This window comes from Gymnoscopelus braueri (genome assembly GCF_963280865.1).
Source record: "Gymnoscopelus braueri genome assembly, chromosome: 13".
In the NCBI taxonomy this organism is placed as follows: Eukaryota; Metazoa; Chordata; class Actinopteri; order Myctophiformes; family Myctophidae; genus Gymnoscopelus; species Gymnoscopelus braueri.
Window position 1 is genome coordinate 18,176,891 of NC_137615.1, and position 18,817 is coordinate 18,195,707.

Sequence of the window (18,817 nt, forward strand, 5' to 3'; positions counted from 1 at the left end):
AAGCCTCAACCAACCACGCGTGCACTTGAGAGGAGAGAGAGAGAGAGAGAGAGAGAGAGAGAGAGAGCGAGAGAGAGAGAGAGAGAGAGAGAGAGAGAGAGAGAGAGAGAGAGAGAGAGAGAGAGAGGAGAGGGGTAGAGCGAGAGCTCTTGTGGCCAAGCTTTCATTCATGTATCATTTTTGTCGTCGAACTCATAATGGGTAAGATATGGCCATATGGCCAACCATAAGAAGGATCACAGGACTCACCACCATTGTTAATTTTACTTTTGATTATGTATTGTGGAGAAACAGAAGCAGGAGGGGAAGGCGTGCAGAGAACAGATAAGGATCGCATGGGGGTTCTGGTGTATATGTTCAATCATATAGATAATCATGATTTGATGAGAGATTGTCACTCCTAAAGTGCAATTTAACCTCGCACTGAAATGATTGGATCCAGGCAGCATTTTCATGGATGAGTCGCCACTGATGCGGGGTAGAGACTACGCGCGCACGGAGACGCCGTTGAGCTCTGTGTCACGGACCCCTGAATTAAAATGTATTTGTCCACAAACCCCCCCATCTGAAAATATTTTGTGCCAGGGGTTGTAAACATTTTTTTCCCCCCACAAGATTCTTTTTTCCCCCTTTTTTTTTTTAACATAGCAGATCTACAAGCTCACAACGCGCAGCGTCGCGAGGCGTTGTGAGCTTGTAGGTCGGCTATTTTCAAATAGCCCATAGCCTACTTTGGAAACAGCGGATTGCCTTGGACTGTCAAAGCGAGCAGAGCAGATCAGGGAGACAGACATGTACAGGCAGCAACAATACCCACCACACCGCGCATGCAGCAGCCAAGCGGCAGGCTGTGTGTCTCTGCAATAAGAGGGTTGATGATAAAAGCAATGTTACATTCTTCAAATAACTGATGCTGTGCGCCATGGGCGACGAGGTTTCAAAGTTCAGGAGGAGCAGCAGCGTCGGTGAGAGTCGTCGCTCATCATCGCCGAACACTTGGATAAATCAATGACTGCACGGGTAGACTGGCAGGATCACAGCAGAACATTGGAGATCTTTGGCTTAAGAGAGACGAAACTACGAGACCAATGCATGGACGGACAACTGTCAGTTTCATCATGTCACCACTGTGATAGCTGGTGTTTTTTGTTCATGTTATTGAGGTACCAATTAAGATTTAGATCTGGACGGCACTGGACTTGGTTACTTTGATTGAACACCACGGGGCCATAGAGATCAAGTGACAGCCACGGACATGATGAAGCCTTGGGTTTTGTTTGTTTCTAAGTAGGCCTAGACGAATATAGCCATAACTGTTATTTTGTCAATAAGTTCATATAAAAAGGGGATCTTTATAATTTTGCACTATGATGGAAGTACCACCACCACCATGTCCGAAGAAGAGCCTTTCTCTTACGCTCCCCGTTCCTCGAGAAGGACAAGCGACCCTAAAGCCTCCCCAACATCTCTGGAGGCAACCCCGGACTCCTATCAAGATCAAACACCGTGGATACAGCGACACGGACCGGCACCACCACCGGCAGATCGAGCGCTCCAACGCCGTGGAGGCAAGCGACAGACCGGGGCTGAGGAAGTCGCGGATGTCCTGGCCATCCTCCTTCCATGGAACCACGTCCATTGGAAACAGACGGTAGGCTGAGGGTTTTCAGTGCATACCCCGACAGTAGCCCTGATACATGACTGTCATCATGACAGTCATCATGGATGAACTTCAACCTGGTGTTTGCACTTTCGCCCTTTTTGGCCCGTACATCTACATAAACGTTCAGATTTCAAATATAAAGTGCTTATGCCGTGGCCACGGATGTTACAATTATGTTCGGGCCCTCAAAAGTACCTGCATCTTCCGTATTGTTCAATAAAAAGCATTTTAATCCGATCAGTGTTCATCTTCTCCGTATTTTGTCATATGCTTTCAATTTCGCGACCCCATCGATGGGGATGTGTATTGCACTCTGATACATCATAACCTTAAGAGAAAATAACAACCGATCGGATTAAAATGCTTTTTATTGAACAATACGGAAGATACGGGTACTTCTGAGTACCCGTACATAATTGTAACATCCGTGGCCATGGGGTAAGCACTTTATATTTTAAATATGAACGTTTATGTAGATGTACGGGCCAAAAAGAGAGAAAGTGCAAACACCAGGTTGAAGTTCATCCATGACGGTCGTGACAGACGACAGCCTATGTCTCCACAAGGCATAGGCTTGTGCGTAAAACCGGGGACATCACATGCACGCATTTAATGAGTGCGTAATAATAATTCAGAATTCCCGACTTGTGGTTTAACTAATATGAAGGATTCTGTATTGGGAGGCGGGACGCGTGCGTGGGCTCACCACGGTGGTGATGCGTTATGCGTCTTGGATAGGATGAGTTTGAAGCGCTCAGTCGGACTCGACTCGGACTGCAGCCCGCCCACTCAAACACACAAGCAGCTTCGGCAAATATCAATAAACGTTTATGGATGTGTATGCATGTCAAATGTAGGCTACCGAGCTTTGATAAGAGACATGGCAGTGTCGTTTTAATGGCATCAAAGGTCTAGTGGGTGCGTTCGTTCGTGCATGATGCTGCCTCACAGGACATGAGCGCTGCGCGCTCTCCAGGCTGTAGCCCCCATATATAGCCTGGCTGTGGGCCATGTTGGCAGAACTTGGCTCTTTATAACGAACAACAATTGGAATCAGAACTATCAAGTGTTGTTTTTTTGTTTTGTTTTTTTTAATCATGGCTATATGCTCCACCTGCAATTTATGGGCTTTTACCAAAAAGCATGAAAGAAAAAATGATAGTCCAGAGGCTGGAAATCTGTTGGACATGGTTTTGATTGATTGATTGAATACATTATTAACACAGTTTGCAAAAAGGTACAGTGATACAGTTTTATACAAAAGGATAGCCTACTAAAAGGATAACCCAAAAAAGCCCAGGCTTATTTCCATTGAGGTCCTGTGTGTCCTGTCTGTGTTCTGTCTGTGATGTCCTGTGTTGACAGACACTGGTGGATTTTGTGATTTTTTAAGTATACATTATGTAGGTTACATTCTCCCAGCTATATCTAGCATCAAAGCGGTAAAATCAAAATGTTATTCAAGCAGTGGATTACTGCATAGCAGAGAGCTCAGTGAAAGATATTTCAGTGGATGAGTCATGAAACAATATGTCACTCCTTCCCCTCACAACAAATATCCTGTTTAATTTCCCAACAAATGATTTTATTCACTCACGTCACATCACAGACTTGGTGTCCCTTACATTGTTTTGGTCTTATTACTCTATTCTCATTTATAGCCATATTAGGCCTAATATAGACTATCTTTCAGAGTATCCTAATTCCAATCCAAACCATGACACATTCTGATTCACCGTTTATATGATTCCTTCCTTTTTCAACTAGTATTCTCTCTCTCTCTCTCTCTCTCTCTCTCTCTCTCTCTCTCTCTCTCTCTCTCCCTCTCTCTCTCCCTCTCTCTCTCTCTCTCTCTCTCTCTCTCTCTCTCTCTCTCTCTCTCTCTCTCTCTCTCTCTCTCTCTCTCTCTCTCTCTCCTCCTGATTCATGTCTCTTATCACAGTATCTTATGGTTCCTCCAGTATGGGTGTATACTATATAGGACCTGCAACTCCACATTGAGGTCTATCCGTCTCTTTTGTTCTCCCCACTTCCAAGTCAAATGAGGAAGGCTTGACTTCCAGAGCGGCAGAGCGGCAGTAACAGTAAATAGGGTGATTATTACAGTAATAACACAGCATTGTGAATGTGGTGTGCCCCCAAGGTTGCTTTTGGGAAGAACCCAGTCCTGGCTTCTCTCCTGTCCTGTCATTGATTTATTGATTTCTTTATTTTTCTCTGTGCCACATGCAGCAGACAGCCTCTGCAGCAGGCTCTGGGGAATAGGGCCAGCTGATAGGAGTAGTATTTTAGTCCACAGGAGCTCTGAGGCGGTCCAAGTGTTCAGCGCGCCGTGACTGTGACTCGAACTGCCCTACTCCTTCCGTGGGTGGCACATCATGATGGGATAGAGAGAGGGGGGGGGGGAAGAGGGAGAGAGCAGCAAGTCCACCCAAGTGTGTGAGTGACTGTGTGTGTGTGTGTGTGTGTGTGTGTGTGTGTGTGTGTGTGTGCGCGCGCGTGTGTGTGTGTGTGTGTGTGAGATTGTTTGTGTGTGTTTCTGGGAATTCTGGGTCAGCATATAACTTTTGTGCACACATACACACGTTTAAAATCAATGAACCCATTGGATTTTATTGTGCACCGTCCATAGGTCATGTTGGAATGACTTGTGTGTTTGCAGTGCAGTGCACAGTGATCAAGCATTCAGGAGGATGTGTGCATGGGTACTCGTGTGGTGTACGCTAAGATGTAGTGTGTTCTATTTGTGAGTGTGTTTATGAGTGGGTTGTGCACAACATAGTGTGCGAGCTGAAGCCTGTGTGGATTGAGCCACATCTCAGTTGGGGGAGGGGAGGGGAGGGGGGGGGGGGGGTCCGTGGCAAAAATGGCGGAATAATGGAAGCTGTGAGCCAGGGTGCCTTTGGCGGCTTCATGAACAACTATTTGGATCCGACAGCTCTTGTTTTAGCCCATGGCTATAGCTTGCATTGAGCTCATGCATGCAGGCTTTGGGAGGCAGCTATAGCAGCTTCATCTTCCGGAATCTCGCTGCGACACTCTATTGGTCAGCCAGTTGACTTGGCCTAGCAACAGACTAGCCTCTCTAGATCAGTGGTTCTCAACCTTTTCAGGCCGTGACCCCCCCCCCCCCCCCCCCCCCGCCCCCCAAATAATCATATTTGAACTGGGGACCCCCCCAAAATAATCATATTTGAACACCCTGACAAGCACTTGGAATGTAGGAGTTTAGGCATTCAATTTAGTTTGACTCGGTTCCAGTAAAAAAAATGAAAATAGCCGATACAAGCTCACAACGGCTTGCACTGCGCGGCGTTGTGAGCTTGTAGATTGGCTATTTTCACAATATTTAAATCCGGCTATTTAGATCCGGCTATTAATTTTTTTAGGTATTAAAAAGTTTACAAGCTCACAGCACCCTGCTGTGCGATGCGTTGTGAGCTTGTATTTTCACTATTGACATATATAAATATAGTTTTGTAAGTTTCGGTCTCAGGGGAGACACCATGTATCTTTCAGGTCTCACGCTGAAAGCTACTCTATGGGTTGGTCTAACAACTGTCCCTCCAGGCTATGAGATGAAGTGAGTAGAGCAGGACTCTAGAGCTCACAAGAGCAAGCACGTGTCTGTTTTTCATTATTCTAAACTTCCATGATCTGGAGCTTTGCATTCAATTGCGTTGAGCATTTGTCATGAAAGCAATCATGATCATATTGCAATTTGCCAAATCCAAATGGTTTCTGCCTTATCTCTAGTGAGTCATAAAATGTTGTCCCGAACAAGTTTATTTGATCCCATTCTGAGTCATTTCATATGCCAATTGTCCTGATTCAATATTTAGGATATCAATCAACTTTATTTGTGCAGACTCAGGGGTCCATTAAAACACACAACATAAAAACACTATATCCAAAATCACACCCCTACATCATAAAAACATCAGCTATTACAAGAGACAATCATACCAGTGTTTCCAAAAAGTAGACCGATCTGGTAACAGTGAGGCTAGGTAGATAATACAGCTGGTTGGTGCAAACTTAATAAAGCCTAAACTAAATGACTAAATTACCTAAAACATATTTTCAAATTTATCATACTTGCTCTGCAACACTACATGTCTATAATAATTACAATCAAGAAATTGTGTCTTGTTATTTCATGATGTGTTAGTTAATGGGGCGGCAGCGGCTCAGGGGTAGTGGCCGGCTGGAGTGAACTGGAAACCGCAAGGTTCCCACTTCCCAGTTCGATCCCGGGCTGGGGGGCTCCCCCAGAGTTAGTGTCGAAGTGTCCTTCCTTGAGCAAGACGCTGAACCCCTAATTGCTCCCGATGAGCAGGTTGGTGCCTTGCATGGTTTCCTCCACCATTGGTGTGTGAATGGGTGAATGTAATGCACAATCTATGTAAAGCGCCTTGGATAAAAGCGCTATATAAATGCACCATTTACCATTTTTAACAATGCAATGTTACTGTAGATTGTCAACAGATAATTAGAATAAAGTTACTTAAGAAGTTCTCTTTCAAATTAGTCTTGCGTGGTCAGACTGTTGCCTCCCACAATTTTCAAATGTTTCCGGTCATACAGTCTGGGACACAGAAGCTCTGATTATATAAAGCGGATGTGAAGCCTCCTCCCCACTTCCGTTTCGTCTTTACAGTCGCGCGAATTTATCCTAATATAAATCTAAATGATCTAAGCATATATAGCTTGCTGCTTAGCAGAAATGGAATTAATTTCTTTTAATGTAAATATATTTTTAAAAATATTTTCGTGAACGGAAGTGGCAGCTTCCGCTCCCGGATTTCGGGAGGTGTAGTTCCAGACTCTATATAGCATTCGGAGATTGTGGAATAGTTGTCTGGCTACGCGAGACTACTTTCAAATCAAACATCTTTCCAATACTTTCCAAATGAGTGGTTTTGACCCAGTCTTTTGAAATTCCGCGTATCTCAGTAATCGTAAGACCAAAAATGATAAAACTTGTCAGATAGGTCCAGTTTCATCTGCTTAATGGTGGTCTTAACATCTGCTTAATGGTGGTCTTAACATCTGCTTAACTAGGGATGTCCGATATTGGCTTTTTTGCCGATATCCGATTTTCTGATATTGTCCAACTCTTCATTTACGATTCCGGTATCAACCGATACTGTTACAGTATATGCAGGCTTGTTTTCACCAAAACTAACGTCACACATCTCACATTATTTATGCCTAATTTTATTGTGGATGCATTCATAAATGCAACAAACTACAGCCTACAGCAGTTGAACTAATAAATAAGCCTACAGCAGCACAAATAAATAAAAACCGAACCGATACCGATATTTTCCGACATTTTTATGTTAACATCGGCCGATAATATCAGGGGGGGGGTATTATCGGACGGACATCTCTACAAGCAACGTTATGTTTTGGCCAATACCATCTGATCCATAGGATATAGAATCACCCACTAAATCTCACCTACTACACCTACTACTACAAATGTATTTACCGCTTGGCCAGATGGTAGCGCTATATTAACAAACTTTACATTTTGGCATCTAACCTTTGAACAGTAAGTCTCACAAACAAAAAATAATTTTCCCCTGGATTCCTTGGGTGGTTTAAAAGGCCACACCCATTTTCTACTGGATTATTTGCCATTTTGAATTCTGTCCAATATGTCTATATTATGTGTAGAATCATTTTTTATAGAGTTACAGAGATGAAACTAATTTAACAGCAGTAGATAATGGCGTTCTTGATTTTTCAAGACAACAGAGCCAGCATTGAGGTCAAAGTTTAAAGTAAATCAATACTCAAAGCTGGACACATCAATCATTGCAACAGTGCCCAGAATGACAATCACTGAAAGCATAAGCTGTCGAACAAACTTGACCATCGCCGGTTGCAACAACACTAAATCACCAGACTAAACAGCACTATAGTCTGATGGTATCTTAAGTAGATTTTTTTAAATATATTTTTGGGTTTTCTGCATTTATTTCAATAGAAATGGGGAGAGAGTCGAGGAGTGACATGCAGCAAGGGTCTGTTGGGCTCAGAAATCGAACCTGGGACTTGTTGTCAGGCCTGAGCTATTGTAACCAAACATGGTGCATGTGTTCAGAAGCTATAGTTCAGAGCTTCTCTGCAAAGTCGTGGGATATTCTGCCACAAATGTGATGTTTATATCTCATAATTAGCTGCACGGATTTGAAGTAAAAAAGAATCCACATTTTCTATGGTTAAATTCATTGTACATTAATGAAGTCTGGTCATCATTGGCAAACAGGAGTGGTTTCTAAGCATAAACATACCTTTTCCTCAATATTCATAAATCATTTAAATTTCACCATACATCCGCTGATGTGTGACCTATGGTAATTTCAGATGTTTTGCGATTATTTTCAAAATGTGTTACATCAATTAACATCGATATCGCCATTTCAGTCAGATAACTCACGAATAATTTGAACCAATATTTATTATGAATGTGAATACAAGTGTGGATATAATAATTTATCTTGGCGTTCAGGCTCTGCAACATTATATTCTCCCTGCTCAACACAATCATACAGCCATCATTAACCATTAAGAGCAGGGAGATAGATATACCATAACATAACAACCCCCCATGGGGAACAGAACCAATAGCAGAGCCCACTGGTGGTGCTGGGGTGGTGGTGGGAGAAACAGTTGCATACCAACAGACCAGGGGACAAATGACAGCAGAGAATGAACAGAGACTTGAGGTGAGCTTAAATAACCCGCTGATTGGTCAGCTGATGTCACGTCAGCTATGGCGTATGGTCTGTGTAATAGTATTGAAGTAAGCTCCGTATGAGCCTGCATAACCGCAGTGTGTAACCTCTCGAGTATATACTGCCTGAACTAACTCGCAGGCTACGTATAATTAGTCTTCATTCAAATGCTACCAAAATATTTGACAGTACACCAGACGTCTGTCTGTGTTTGTCCAACCGGGTGCGAACCACAATTAGATCGAACATTTTCGAACATCTATCATCAAAATCGCAAGAGAAATGTATTAAAACATTGCCTGAGGTATGTGCACTGTACAATATAAACAAACACAATATATCAACAGCTTTTGTTGGTGTGATGTTACTTGCTGCAGTCGCGATGTCTGTTTCACGGAGTAGTTATTTAATGTGGACAATTGATGGGCAACTGCAACCGTTTAAGTTTAAACAGACAAAAATACCTCAGTCTGACACATGTGATGTCATTGCCTCATCTTGCAAGGAGGTATATGTAAAACCATGTCTCCCCAATGGCACAGTCAGTAATTCACCTTCTGTGCATGTCCAATTGAAATTTGCCAACCATATGGCAAGTTATGCATGGGCATCTTTTCTAATTCGTCTGATGGTCATATCATAATTGAACTCATTTTACCTTTATATAGTGAGTACCACTGTGTTTAAAGCTATGGTTTCATAAAAAAGAAAGTTTTTCGGAACAGTTTTGGGGATCTAGTATTCTATTGAGTGTCTTTATGATTTGATATACCGCTTTAATCTCATTAACCACAGATCCAATCCTTGGTTCCTTTAGATGGATGTGATAGAAGTGCGAAAGCTTTCTTCCTTAATAGAACTATTGAGAAACAGTGTTATAAAATACAAGCCTCTTCTCTCTCTAAATATAAATATATTTCCCATAGGACCTTAACTAATGGGGAGAGTGCTCTCACGCTTTCATTGACTGCAGTACAATCTGCAAGCTCTCAGTCTCATTTCTTAAACTTACATATTTGTGCTTTCCCACACTCCTCCAGTCATAGAGGGGCAACAGTTGCTGATTGAAATAATGTAGGCCTATTAATTATCAACCCACAATGTATATTGAGTTTTACTCTCTTTATAGCCTATTTACATAATGGATATTTGATATTGCTGTTCCGTTATCTGACTTTTTCATTCTTCTCTATTCTCATTCTCATAGTCTATAGGCTACTTTAGGTATGGCAAATAGTTGTAGATTGCCTTGTACATAACATAACATGGCATAATTTCACTGATTTGTTCCGTCCTCCAAAGTTTGCACTTAGTGGGTCTTAGGTTGTTTGGAAGTAATGCTTGACCTCCTTAGATGCATGAGATCAATGGATGTGATCCACATGTTATCACCTGTATCATTAAGAATAAAAAGCCTCACGTCTGTACTAGGAACCATAACGCTCTGGTGTGTCGCATGCTAGCTATAACTTTAGTTTACAGCTTCTAGCAAGTGTCAAATTTTGTCAATGTTAGTGTGACGGCCTCCCCACTTTCCCAGTTGGGGAAGTGATGATTGGCAGAGTGGAGCAGGTCGTCAGCCAGTGGGCCCCACCTGGGGGTAATCAGGGGAACCCTTTGTAAAGCTGGGGAAACTAACATTATTCTGTCTCCTGTCATCCTGTGAGTATAGACCAATTATTTGTTTACCAACATTGAGACTGGATGCACAGGGGATTGTTTCATGCAATCAATTCTTAACCTGTTGTTTCGGGGGGCGCAACGCAACCCCCTCTTGTGTGTTGGCTAGTGAGGCGCGTCCTAGCGAGACCTGACAGAATGGGTTTCATTTGGAGCCAGTATGACGTTTGGAGCCAGTGTGACGTCGTCTGTTAAAAGGGGTCTATACAACCAAGTAACATTACGTCACCTGGCTAACATCATGTTCTTTAGACTAATCTTAAAGAATTGCTGGTATTTTGCATTCTATATGAACAGTATTGCGTCTTGCAAGTGTCAGTGTACACTAACTGCCATTGTGCGTGCAGTGTGTGTGAGTGTGTGTGTGTGTGTGTGTGTGTGTGTGTGTGTGTGTGTGTGTGTGTGTGTGTGTGTGTGTGTGTGTGTGCTTGCGTGCGTGCTAACTGCCATTGTGTGCGTGCAGTGTGTGTGTGCGTACGTTGCTGTCATTCCCTGTAGTGCTGAAATGTGTGCATTTGGTTACTTGTTCCGATAACGATAAGTCATGTAGGCTGCGTGCTTATTCATGCTTCTCTGGCAAATGTGTGAAAGGAATCCTGATGTATCAGGTAGACAGGGCCATATGCCTTCGCATTACATTGACTTCATATTGAATTACATCTCTGAAAACAACCAAGAAATGTATACATGGAACTTGTTGATAATCTATGTAATCCACGCATGCAAAAAGCTATTTTTTTTGCAGCTAATGTCTTGGCAAAGTAGACAGACGGGTAGAGAGAGAAGTGCTTTGGTGAGACTTAGTGGGCGGTGAAAAAGTCAAGTCTAGTATTTGTAATGAGCTTTTGGACAGAAACATAGATTTTTAAACAAGGCAAGGCAGGCAAGGCAAGTTTAGTTTGTATAGCACATTTCAACAACAAGGCAATTTAAAGTGCTTTTCATGAAACATTAAGTATACAGACAGTAGATCAAGATTGCAATAAAAAAAGGAGAAAAGTGCACTCCACGGAGCGCAGGCAGACAGCCTGGCCGGGTTGCCTAGCCAGGGCATTAAAAATGTGGAAGTCAGTCATAGCCAATCGGAATGGAATCTGAAAAATCTGACCTATACATCTTGATCGCATAACCACGGAGATAATGTGTAATGTATTATTATGTACCGATGTGTGTGAGCTTTGGGCAAAAGCTGTAGGAGTTGTAGAAAAAATTTGTGTTTTGAGGAAAATGCTGAATGGCGTTGAATCTTGTGGACAGGAGCGAAAACATAGTTTCCGGCCTGGCAGAGAAAACAAATGAAAAGATGAGTAAAAATAAAGAATAGAATTGCAGATGCAGATGAAATGATACAAAACTAGAAAAAGTGCTCCTCGGAGCACAGGTCTCCGCCAGGTCAGGTAGGTTATTGTGGCCTCCTGGTGGCGCTATAATAGGCCAATGTGAAAAGGGTGCCATTTCTTCTTAGGCCTTGCACGGATTCATGATTTGAGGCATTGTGTTCAAAAAATTTGTTTTGCTAAATTAGACCTGCTGGTGGCGCTATAACAGGCCAATGTTAAAAGGGTGACATTTGCTCCTAAACATAGTGAGAATGTGCGTGCAAAGTTTGACCGCAATCAGACGCTGCGTTCATGATTTGCGGCATTTTGTTCAAAACAAGCCACTACTGCAAACTTTAGAATCAGGATGGAATATGAAAAATCAAACACATCCGTCTTGATCACATGACTATAGAGACCATGTGTACCTATGTGCGTGAAATTTGGATAAAATCGGAAGGAGTAATATGTTTTACATAAGTCGGCCTCCTGGTGGCGCTATAAAAGGCAGATGTGAAAAATGCAGGGCAAAGGTTTTTCCTTGACCTCTACGGAGTGCGCTTACAAAGTTTTACACAGATCGGTGCAGTTATAGGTAAAAACATGAATCGGCCTGTTATAGCGCCACCATGAGGCTGATTTGAAAATGCTCAAGTGGCATTTCTTCCTGGGCATAGTGGAAATATGCGTGGAAAATTTCAAGGAAATTGCATGACATTTTTAGCCAATCAGGATGGAATATGAAAAATGTGATAGACCCGTTTTGTTTAATGACTATAGAGATACTGTGTACCGATTTGCGGGATTTTTGGACAAAATCTGTAGGAGTACTTTTGCACAAATCGGCCTCCTGATGGCGCTATAAAATGCCCATGTGAAAAATGTGGGGCAGAGGTTCTGCTGTGGCATCCAGGGAGTGTGTGTGCACAGTTTCACGGCGAGCAAGCCAACGGTGCCGGAGATTAGCTGTCCACAGACAGAATGACGGACACATGGACGGACACACACACGGACGGACGGACAGGGGGTAAAACATACTCTCTCGCCATGCCTTTCGGCCTGGCGGAGACAATAAATAAAACAAAAATACGGCAAAAAGGTCAGCGGCAAACAAACAGCAGACAAATTGGGAAGAAGACAATAAAACAGTAATACCCAGTGGTCATTATTGAGGAGGAAATAGGACTGTGGCACTCCAAGTTTAAGTTCAACCAGGGTGCAATCTCACAACATGCATGCAGTACCAATGTATTAGGCATAATGGTACACACATAAATTGTGTCCATTATTCATAATTCACCAACACATATACTCCCACTGGCATGTCTCGGGGTTCAGCTTAAAGGAGAAATCCGGACATTTTAAGTGTTATCTTGTGTGTAGTTAACTGTTTAGGTGCGTGTCTTAAAATCGCCTAATTCCACAGCTCCAAACTTCTTTTTTTCCCCACAAATCCTCCTCATGGTGTCTCCTGATACTTTCACATGCACTGTTTATCACTCACGAGCTGGCGTTCATGGTCAGCGACGTGAATGTTTTCCTCTCGCGTGAAATCTCGCGTCTCGCGAGATTTCCCGAGGAGCGCAGTGAGCCGAGGACGGGAAATCTCGCGTCTTCACGTCGCTGACCATGAACGCCAGCTCGTGAGTGATAAACAGTGCATGTGAAAGTATCAGGAGACACCATGAGGAGGATTTGTGGAAAAAAAGAAGAAGTTTGGAGCTGTGGAATTAGGCGATTTTCACTAAGACACGCGCCTCCCACTATGCCAATGGTGGGGGTCGACCAGACTCACAGACAGGGGAATCGCTGGAAAAACTCAACGCCACTTCATAACTCGGTGAGTGAGTAACTACACATCAAAGATAACACTTAAAATGTCCGGATTTCTCCTTTAACTAGGCTTGTCTAGTCTTGTTTGTATGTGAGGTATAAATCTGTTAATAAATCAGGCATGGCATGCTAACAGTGGTGGAAAGTAACTTAGTACATTTACTCAAGTACTGCACTTAAATACAAGTTTGAGGTACTTTTACTTTACTTACTTTAAATTATACTTCTACTCCACTTCATCTCAGAGACAAATATTGTACTTTTTACTCCACTACAATAATTTGACACTACAATTACTTTTCAGATGTTGATTATTGTTACAAAACATTCACCACTAGCCCTATTTTATACTTCGGCTATTCGAAAATTGCAGATCTACAAGCTCACAATGCACTTGCAGATCTGCTATTTTCAATCAAATAAAAGTGAAATGTGCCATTCATAATGAGTAACCTACTTTACCTTTTAGTACTTCTGTACTTTTACTCAAATAAAATGATGAATACAGACGTTTTACTTGTAACAGAGTGTTTTATATTGTGGTATTGCTACTTTTACTCAAGTCAAAAAGCTGAGTACTTATTCCACCACTGCTATTAGGCCTGTGTGACATGTTAATCACTGTTAATTGTCCCGTCCATGTGCAGTGCGCTCGCTCAGCGAAGTTTCAGAGAAAAAGAATGACCAAATGCTGAACCGAGAGAAATGGCTCTTCCTCACGCAGTTCCGTTGCTATGGTAACTTGTTTTGTGCATTTGTAGAAAAAGATAGGTTTATCCAAAAAAGGCAGACCCTCCAGGCACTGATGGGCTTTAGTGATGTGTCACTATGCGCAGCCTCTACCACCATGCATGCATTATAGGACTTTGTCACTGTCGGGTGGAAACCTTGTATGTAAATGGGGAAAAGAGCCTGCGTTCCATTGGATCCAATGTAGTTATTATTTAGTCACAAGCTCTTGTTAATACTTTTCATTGGTTCAATATTTATAAAACCCACAGACACACATAACCAATTTCCACTTTCACAAAAAACAAATAGGAAAAAAAAGCTGATCCATAAGCACACAACGTGTCACATCACAACATTTTGTGAGCTTGTAGATTGGCTATTTTCGCTACTTTTGCGTGACACTGTAGCATGACGAAGTAGGGTATTAATGTACCAAAAAAAGGGAAAAGTTTAAACATGGAGATACAAGGTTTCTGCCCGCAACAGCAACGACTTGTGTGCTTAATTATGAGGTGAAAAGTGGAATAACAATTCGCCGATGCCAGCTGAAGCCCCCCTGCTGCTTAGACACAGAACTCCAACGGCATCCCGCTATTCACTGCTCTGCACTTTAAAGCAACGCCAGCCTCCCTCGCGTACCACTCCATACATTCTCTACTCCTCTCTCTCTCTCTCTCTTCCAAGCTCTTATCCAGGGCTGATTGGTAATCTGTTAGTGTGCTGCTCTTTTTGCCTACTTACTGGCATAACAATAATTTGGCACTTCATGAGATCCACCTCCAATTAATTGTTTTGCCGTCGCTTCATAGTTTTGTCAGTCACACATTGCATTTACACTCGTAGGCTGTGGGAATTTGCATGTGGATAATGGTTTGCTCGTGCAGGATTTGTTGGGATAAATGAATAGCGTTAGCTAATTATTATTATTTTTGTTGCTTTTTCTACCCAATTTAGTCGTTATGCCAATTGATTCCTCCCCGCACACATTTGTGTTGCGCTCAACCTCAGCAATCCATCTCCCAGGGGTCTATAGCGGGGATAGACTCCCGCACTCATGGCTGATACTGACAATAAGCCTCTCCGTACTACTACTACTACTATTACGGTGTGTTGTCACTGCTGTTGTATCCTACTGACTCACCTGCCAGTGAGGAGCCCCCGCCGGGAGGACGTAGAGCCTTCATCCTACTCCTCCCGCTCCTACACTCTCTGCTGACAGGTGTCGCCCCCCCCAGCCCCAGCCCTTAGGAATACGTGCAGTGACTAATATCACCCTCCTACGAACACGGGCTGATTGTGTTCGCATAGTACACTCTCGACAAAAGTCGGATGCAATCGCGGTGGATTCGAACCCACAACCTTCCGCGGTGGCCGGGCAGGCACTTTACCTACTGCACCACCTGAGCGCTAATACACGTCTTTAAATGTTATTTGTCTAACACCACCCCCCCCCAAGGCTGTGTGATGAACAAAGCCAGCTCTTGCATGCTTCTGCACGCTCATGCTCAAGTGTTATGTTTACATTTAGATCAGTGGTTCTCAACCCTTTCCTGGATCAGGGCAACCTTGAAAATCTCAAAAGCGTTACATCAATCAATAACATAGTATACCTGATTTCTTTCTTCATATTATTATTACTACTGTACTATCTTTTTTTGTATAGATATCACAGCTATTACAGCTCATACAGCTACAATGTCGAACAAAATTTTTGGTTTACTCTTTTGTACCTGTACACAAGAAGTAACAATAAAGACCACCATAGGCACCTTGAACCTTTAATTTGAATTTCAGAACCATCCGTTTAAGCCAGTGGATCAACGTCTTTCTCTGTTGATACACTGTGCTTCCTCGTCAGCCCTCACTTCTAATTGGTGACTGCAGGCTAGTTTATATGCTGGAACAGCGCTCCGTGATGATTGGCTCTCGCTAAATCCCGGCTTGTATCCCTCTGGGTCTTTAACGCTGACACCAAACAGGTTGTTCACACCGAGGGGTTTCTCCTCCGGGGTCCTCCTTTTGTGTTTGGTTCTATACTCATTACTCACCTCTCCTTGGAGGTGCCCATAGGCAGTGTGGTGGGTGGGGGCCTTCTCGCTTCTCATATGCTTCCAACAGTAATCATATATCTGCTACCTCCCCCAGTTCTGCACAACCATCACGGTTATTGCTAAGTAGGCTGACATTTTCTTTCTTTCTTTCTTTTTTTTTTTTTTACACTTGACATCTACTCAGTTATCCACTCCTGATCTCACTGATTGAATCTTCTCAGTGTGGGACTATACTGATATGATTTTGCATAATGTACAGCTGATGGGCAGCTCCAGGAAACAAAGAGTATTTCCTGCCAGCAAGATGGTCCTATATTATTAAACCAATTGTTTAACTCCTTGAGCCCTGTTGCCTCTATATAATCATATTTTTGTTCATCTTCATTTTTATGATCTTGTCCATTGAATGTGTTATACATACTGTTCCTCTGCTTCCTATGCTGGTTCCATGCCCTCTATATCACTTTCAAGATGCCCATATTCTGATAGGATAGCCTTTTATGAGTCCCGAGGGAAATTCAGTCATCATAGCTCTCTTGATAAACTCCTGTTGGACAATTTCAATGCCATCTCATCTAATATTATTGCTCACGTGGCTCCCTTGTCCATTAAAATGGTCTTTGCCGTTGCCTCCATGCCGATCTATTCTTTCATCGTCTTATTTTCACCCTCTATAAATGGGGAATATTGATTCCATCTCTATTTCTCTTCTGCTCTTTGTGCCCTATTGTGAGGCACTTCTCATTGGCTCCCGGATGCCTCTGAGATGGTTGTTGATAGCCTTGTACTTGCTCATGGCTGTGTTAATCACACAGTGTCTCCATCATAAATCTATCATGGCTTTCCACTCTCCCCCTCTTGAACACCGAGATCATCATCTGCTACCAGACTCTCACCCTCCTCTAAGCGGTCTCTGAATCTCAATTTCTCCAGATTCCCTGTGGTGAAATAAACTGCCCACCACTGACAGTGTGCAGTGCTTCATCTCCTCGAGAACTCGTCTCTCTAAAGATGTGCTTCGTTTAGTGATGTCGTGTCATTTTTCCTATGCATTCTGCTCAGTATACAGTAAAGGCTGGCAATTGAAGGTTAAAAGGCTCTCCTTAACATCACAGTTTATAATTATGTTGTATGCGAACCTCACCCTGGGTAAAGATTCAATGGCTTTGTGGAGGTTTCATGCGTATGACATTTTTTGTCCTACCCAATAATATATATATAAATGAGTGGTATTAACACATCCACTGCCAAGGGCTAATCTCATAATGTACTCACCAGTGCCAAGGTGTTTTTGTTGTTTTTTTGTTTTTTTCATGTCGCCATAGATCTTGTTAAAATCCTTAAGATTGAGCGCTACACGGTCTGTTTACATCCGCGAGATCTCCCTGTATCTCCCAGTGAAAACCACGTGTCAAACGGGGCATCCATGTTTGAGTTAGAGCGGATTACGTTAAACAGTGAAATGCGAGGAGAAAAAACTACAGGAAGAGAATTGAGTTTCAGTTTCGTCTGTAGAATGGGAGCGGGCGTGATCGTCAAAACCGGATCCCAAATAATTCTATTTCCTGTCATCAAACCGGAAACGGAAGTGGATCAAAAAAAATCCGAAAGTGCACCCGGACCGCGCATGCGCGAAAAGACCGCAGCCCGTAGGGCTACGGTCTCGGCGCTTAACAGTTGGATTTAACGGCCCGTAGGACTACGGTCTTGGCGGTTAATGTGTTAAGAACAGGGTCATCTAAAATGCCTTAAATGTGAATGTTTGTTATCTGACAATAAATGCGCCAAATCTCTGTCCGTGTGTCTAGTTGACGTATCTCGAGAGCCGTCCATCCGACCGACTGGATGCGAGGGACTGATCCGAACCCTATGCCCATATATGGAACCGACTTCAAACTCGGCATGCGTATCGTTGAGGACAGAGGACGTGATGTGCCAAGTGGGAAGTCGGTCGGATCTGTGAATCTCCCCAAAATATTGATAAATCCGCAAATCTCCTATTATGGAGTACGCTGATGTCATCAATATGACATCATAGTCTGGCCTAGACTCCATATTTAGGCATGCCTGACACTCCATATATGGGCATTACTCCAGCTCCATATATGGGCATTAAAGTGACACACACAGACAGATACAGAAAAATCCAAAGAACTCATGCATTTGTGTGCACAACGACAGGTGTGCACTCTTGACACAGGTGGGAACTACACATGGGGAATTGGCAATGACCTGGAGAGAAAATGGGGGAAACTCGTAAAAAGATAAGCTCCCTGTAATGCATTCTCAAGACATTATGATACCATCATCCTGATCCCCAGGGTGCCTCTGTGAACCAGTCCATCAAAAAGACTTCATGACTTCAATTTGAAGGTGTGATTGTAGCTGTCTTAGCTCGGTCAATGAGAGACCACTGCTGGCCCCTCAGACCAAAAACGGTACCCCAGTCCCATTCTCACCTTGTGCTTTAACCTGCTGTCTCAGCGGAGACACATGAACCTCTGTCTGCTGCATGTCAGCACAGACACAAATGCACACATAGCAGAAGTGGTAGGAACCAGCAATACACCTGTCGTGCACAGCAGAATGCAAACCTAATGCAAGATATAACAGGGGACCACACAGGTAAAAGACGACACCTTGTTCACTCCAGGACCATGAAAACAAATATGTGTTGAAACGACAAAAATAATTCACGTTGGAGACTTTGTCCTTCAAAGCTGGTACACAAGTCCCCAGATTAGGTCCTTGCCCAAAATGACATGGCAGGATGTCAGTGTCACTGGATGA

The 18,817-nt window shown here is 43.0% G+C and overlaps 1 protein-coding gene across 1 annotated transcript in view; it reads left to right on the plus strand.

Annotated features, from left to right (window-relative positions):
- Positions 1–859: 859 nt before the first annotated feature.
- pde4a (phosphodiesterase 4A, cAMP-specific) overlaps positions 860–18,817 on the plus strand; it is a 63,724-nt gene continuing 45,766 nt past the window's right edge. Inside the window, exon 1 of the mRNA XM_080448476.1 lies at positions 860–1,651. Within this exon, the coding sequence (XP_080304602.1) occupies positions 1,368–1,651 (284 nt within the window). The 5' untranslated portion in view covers positions 860–1,367. The remainder of the gene's footprint in view (positions 1,652–18,817) is intronic.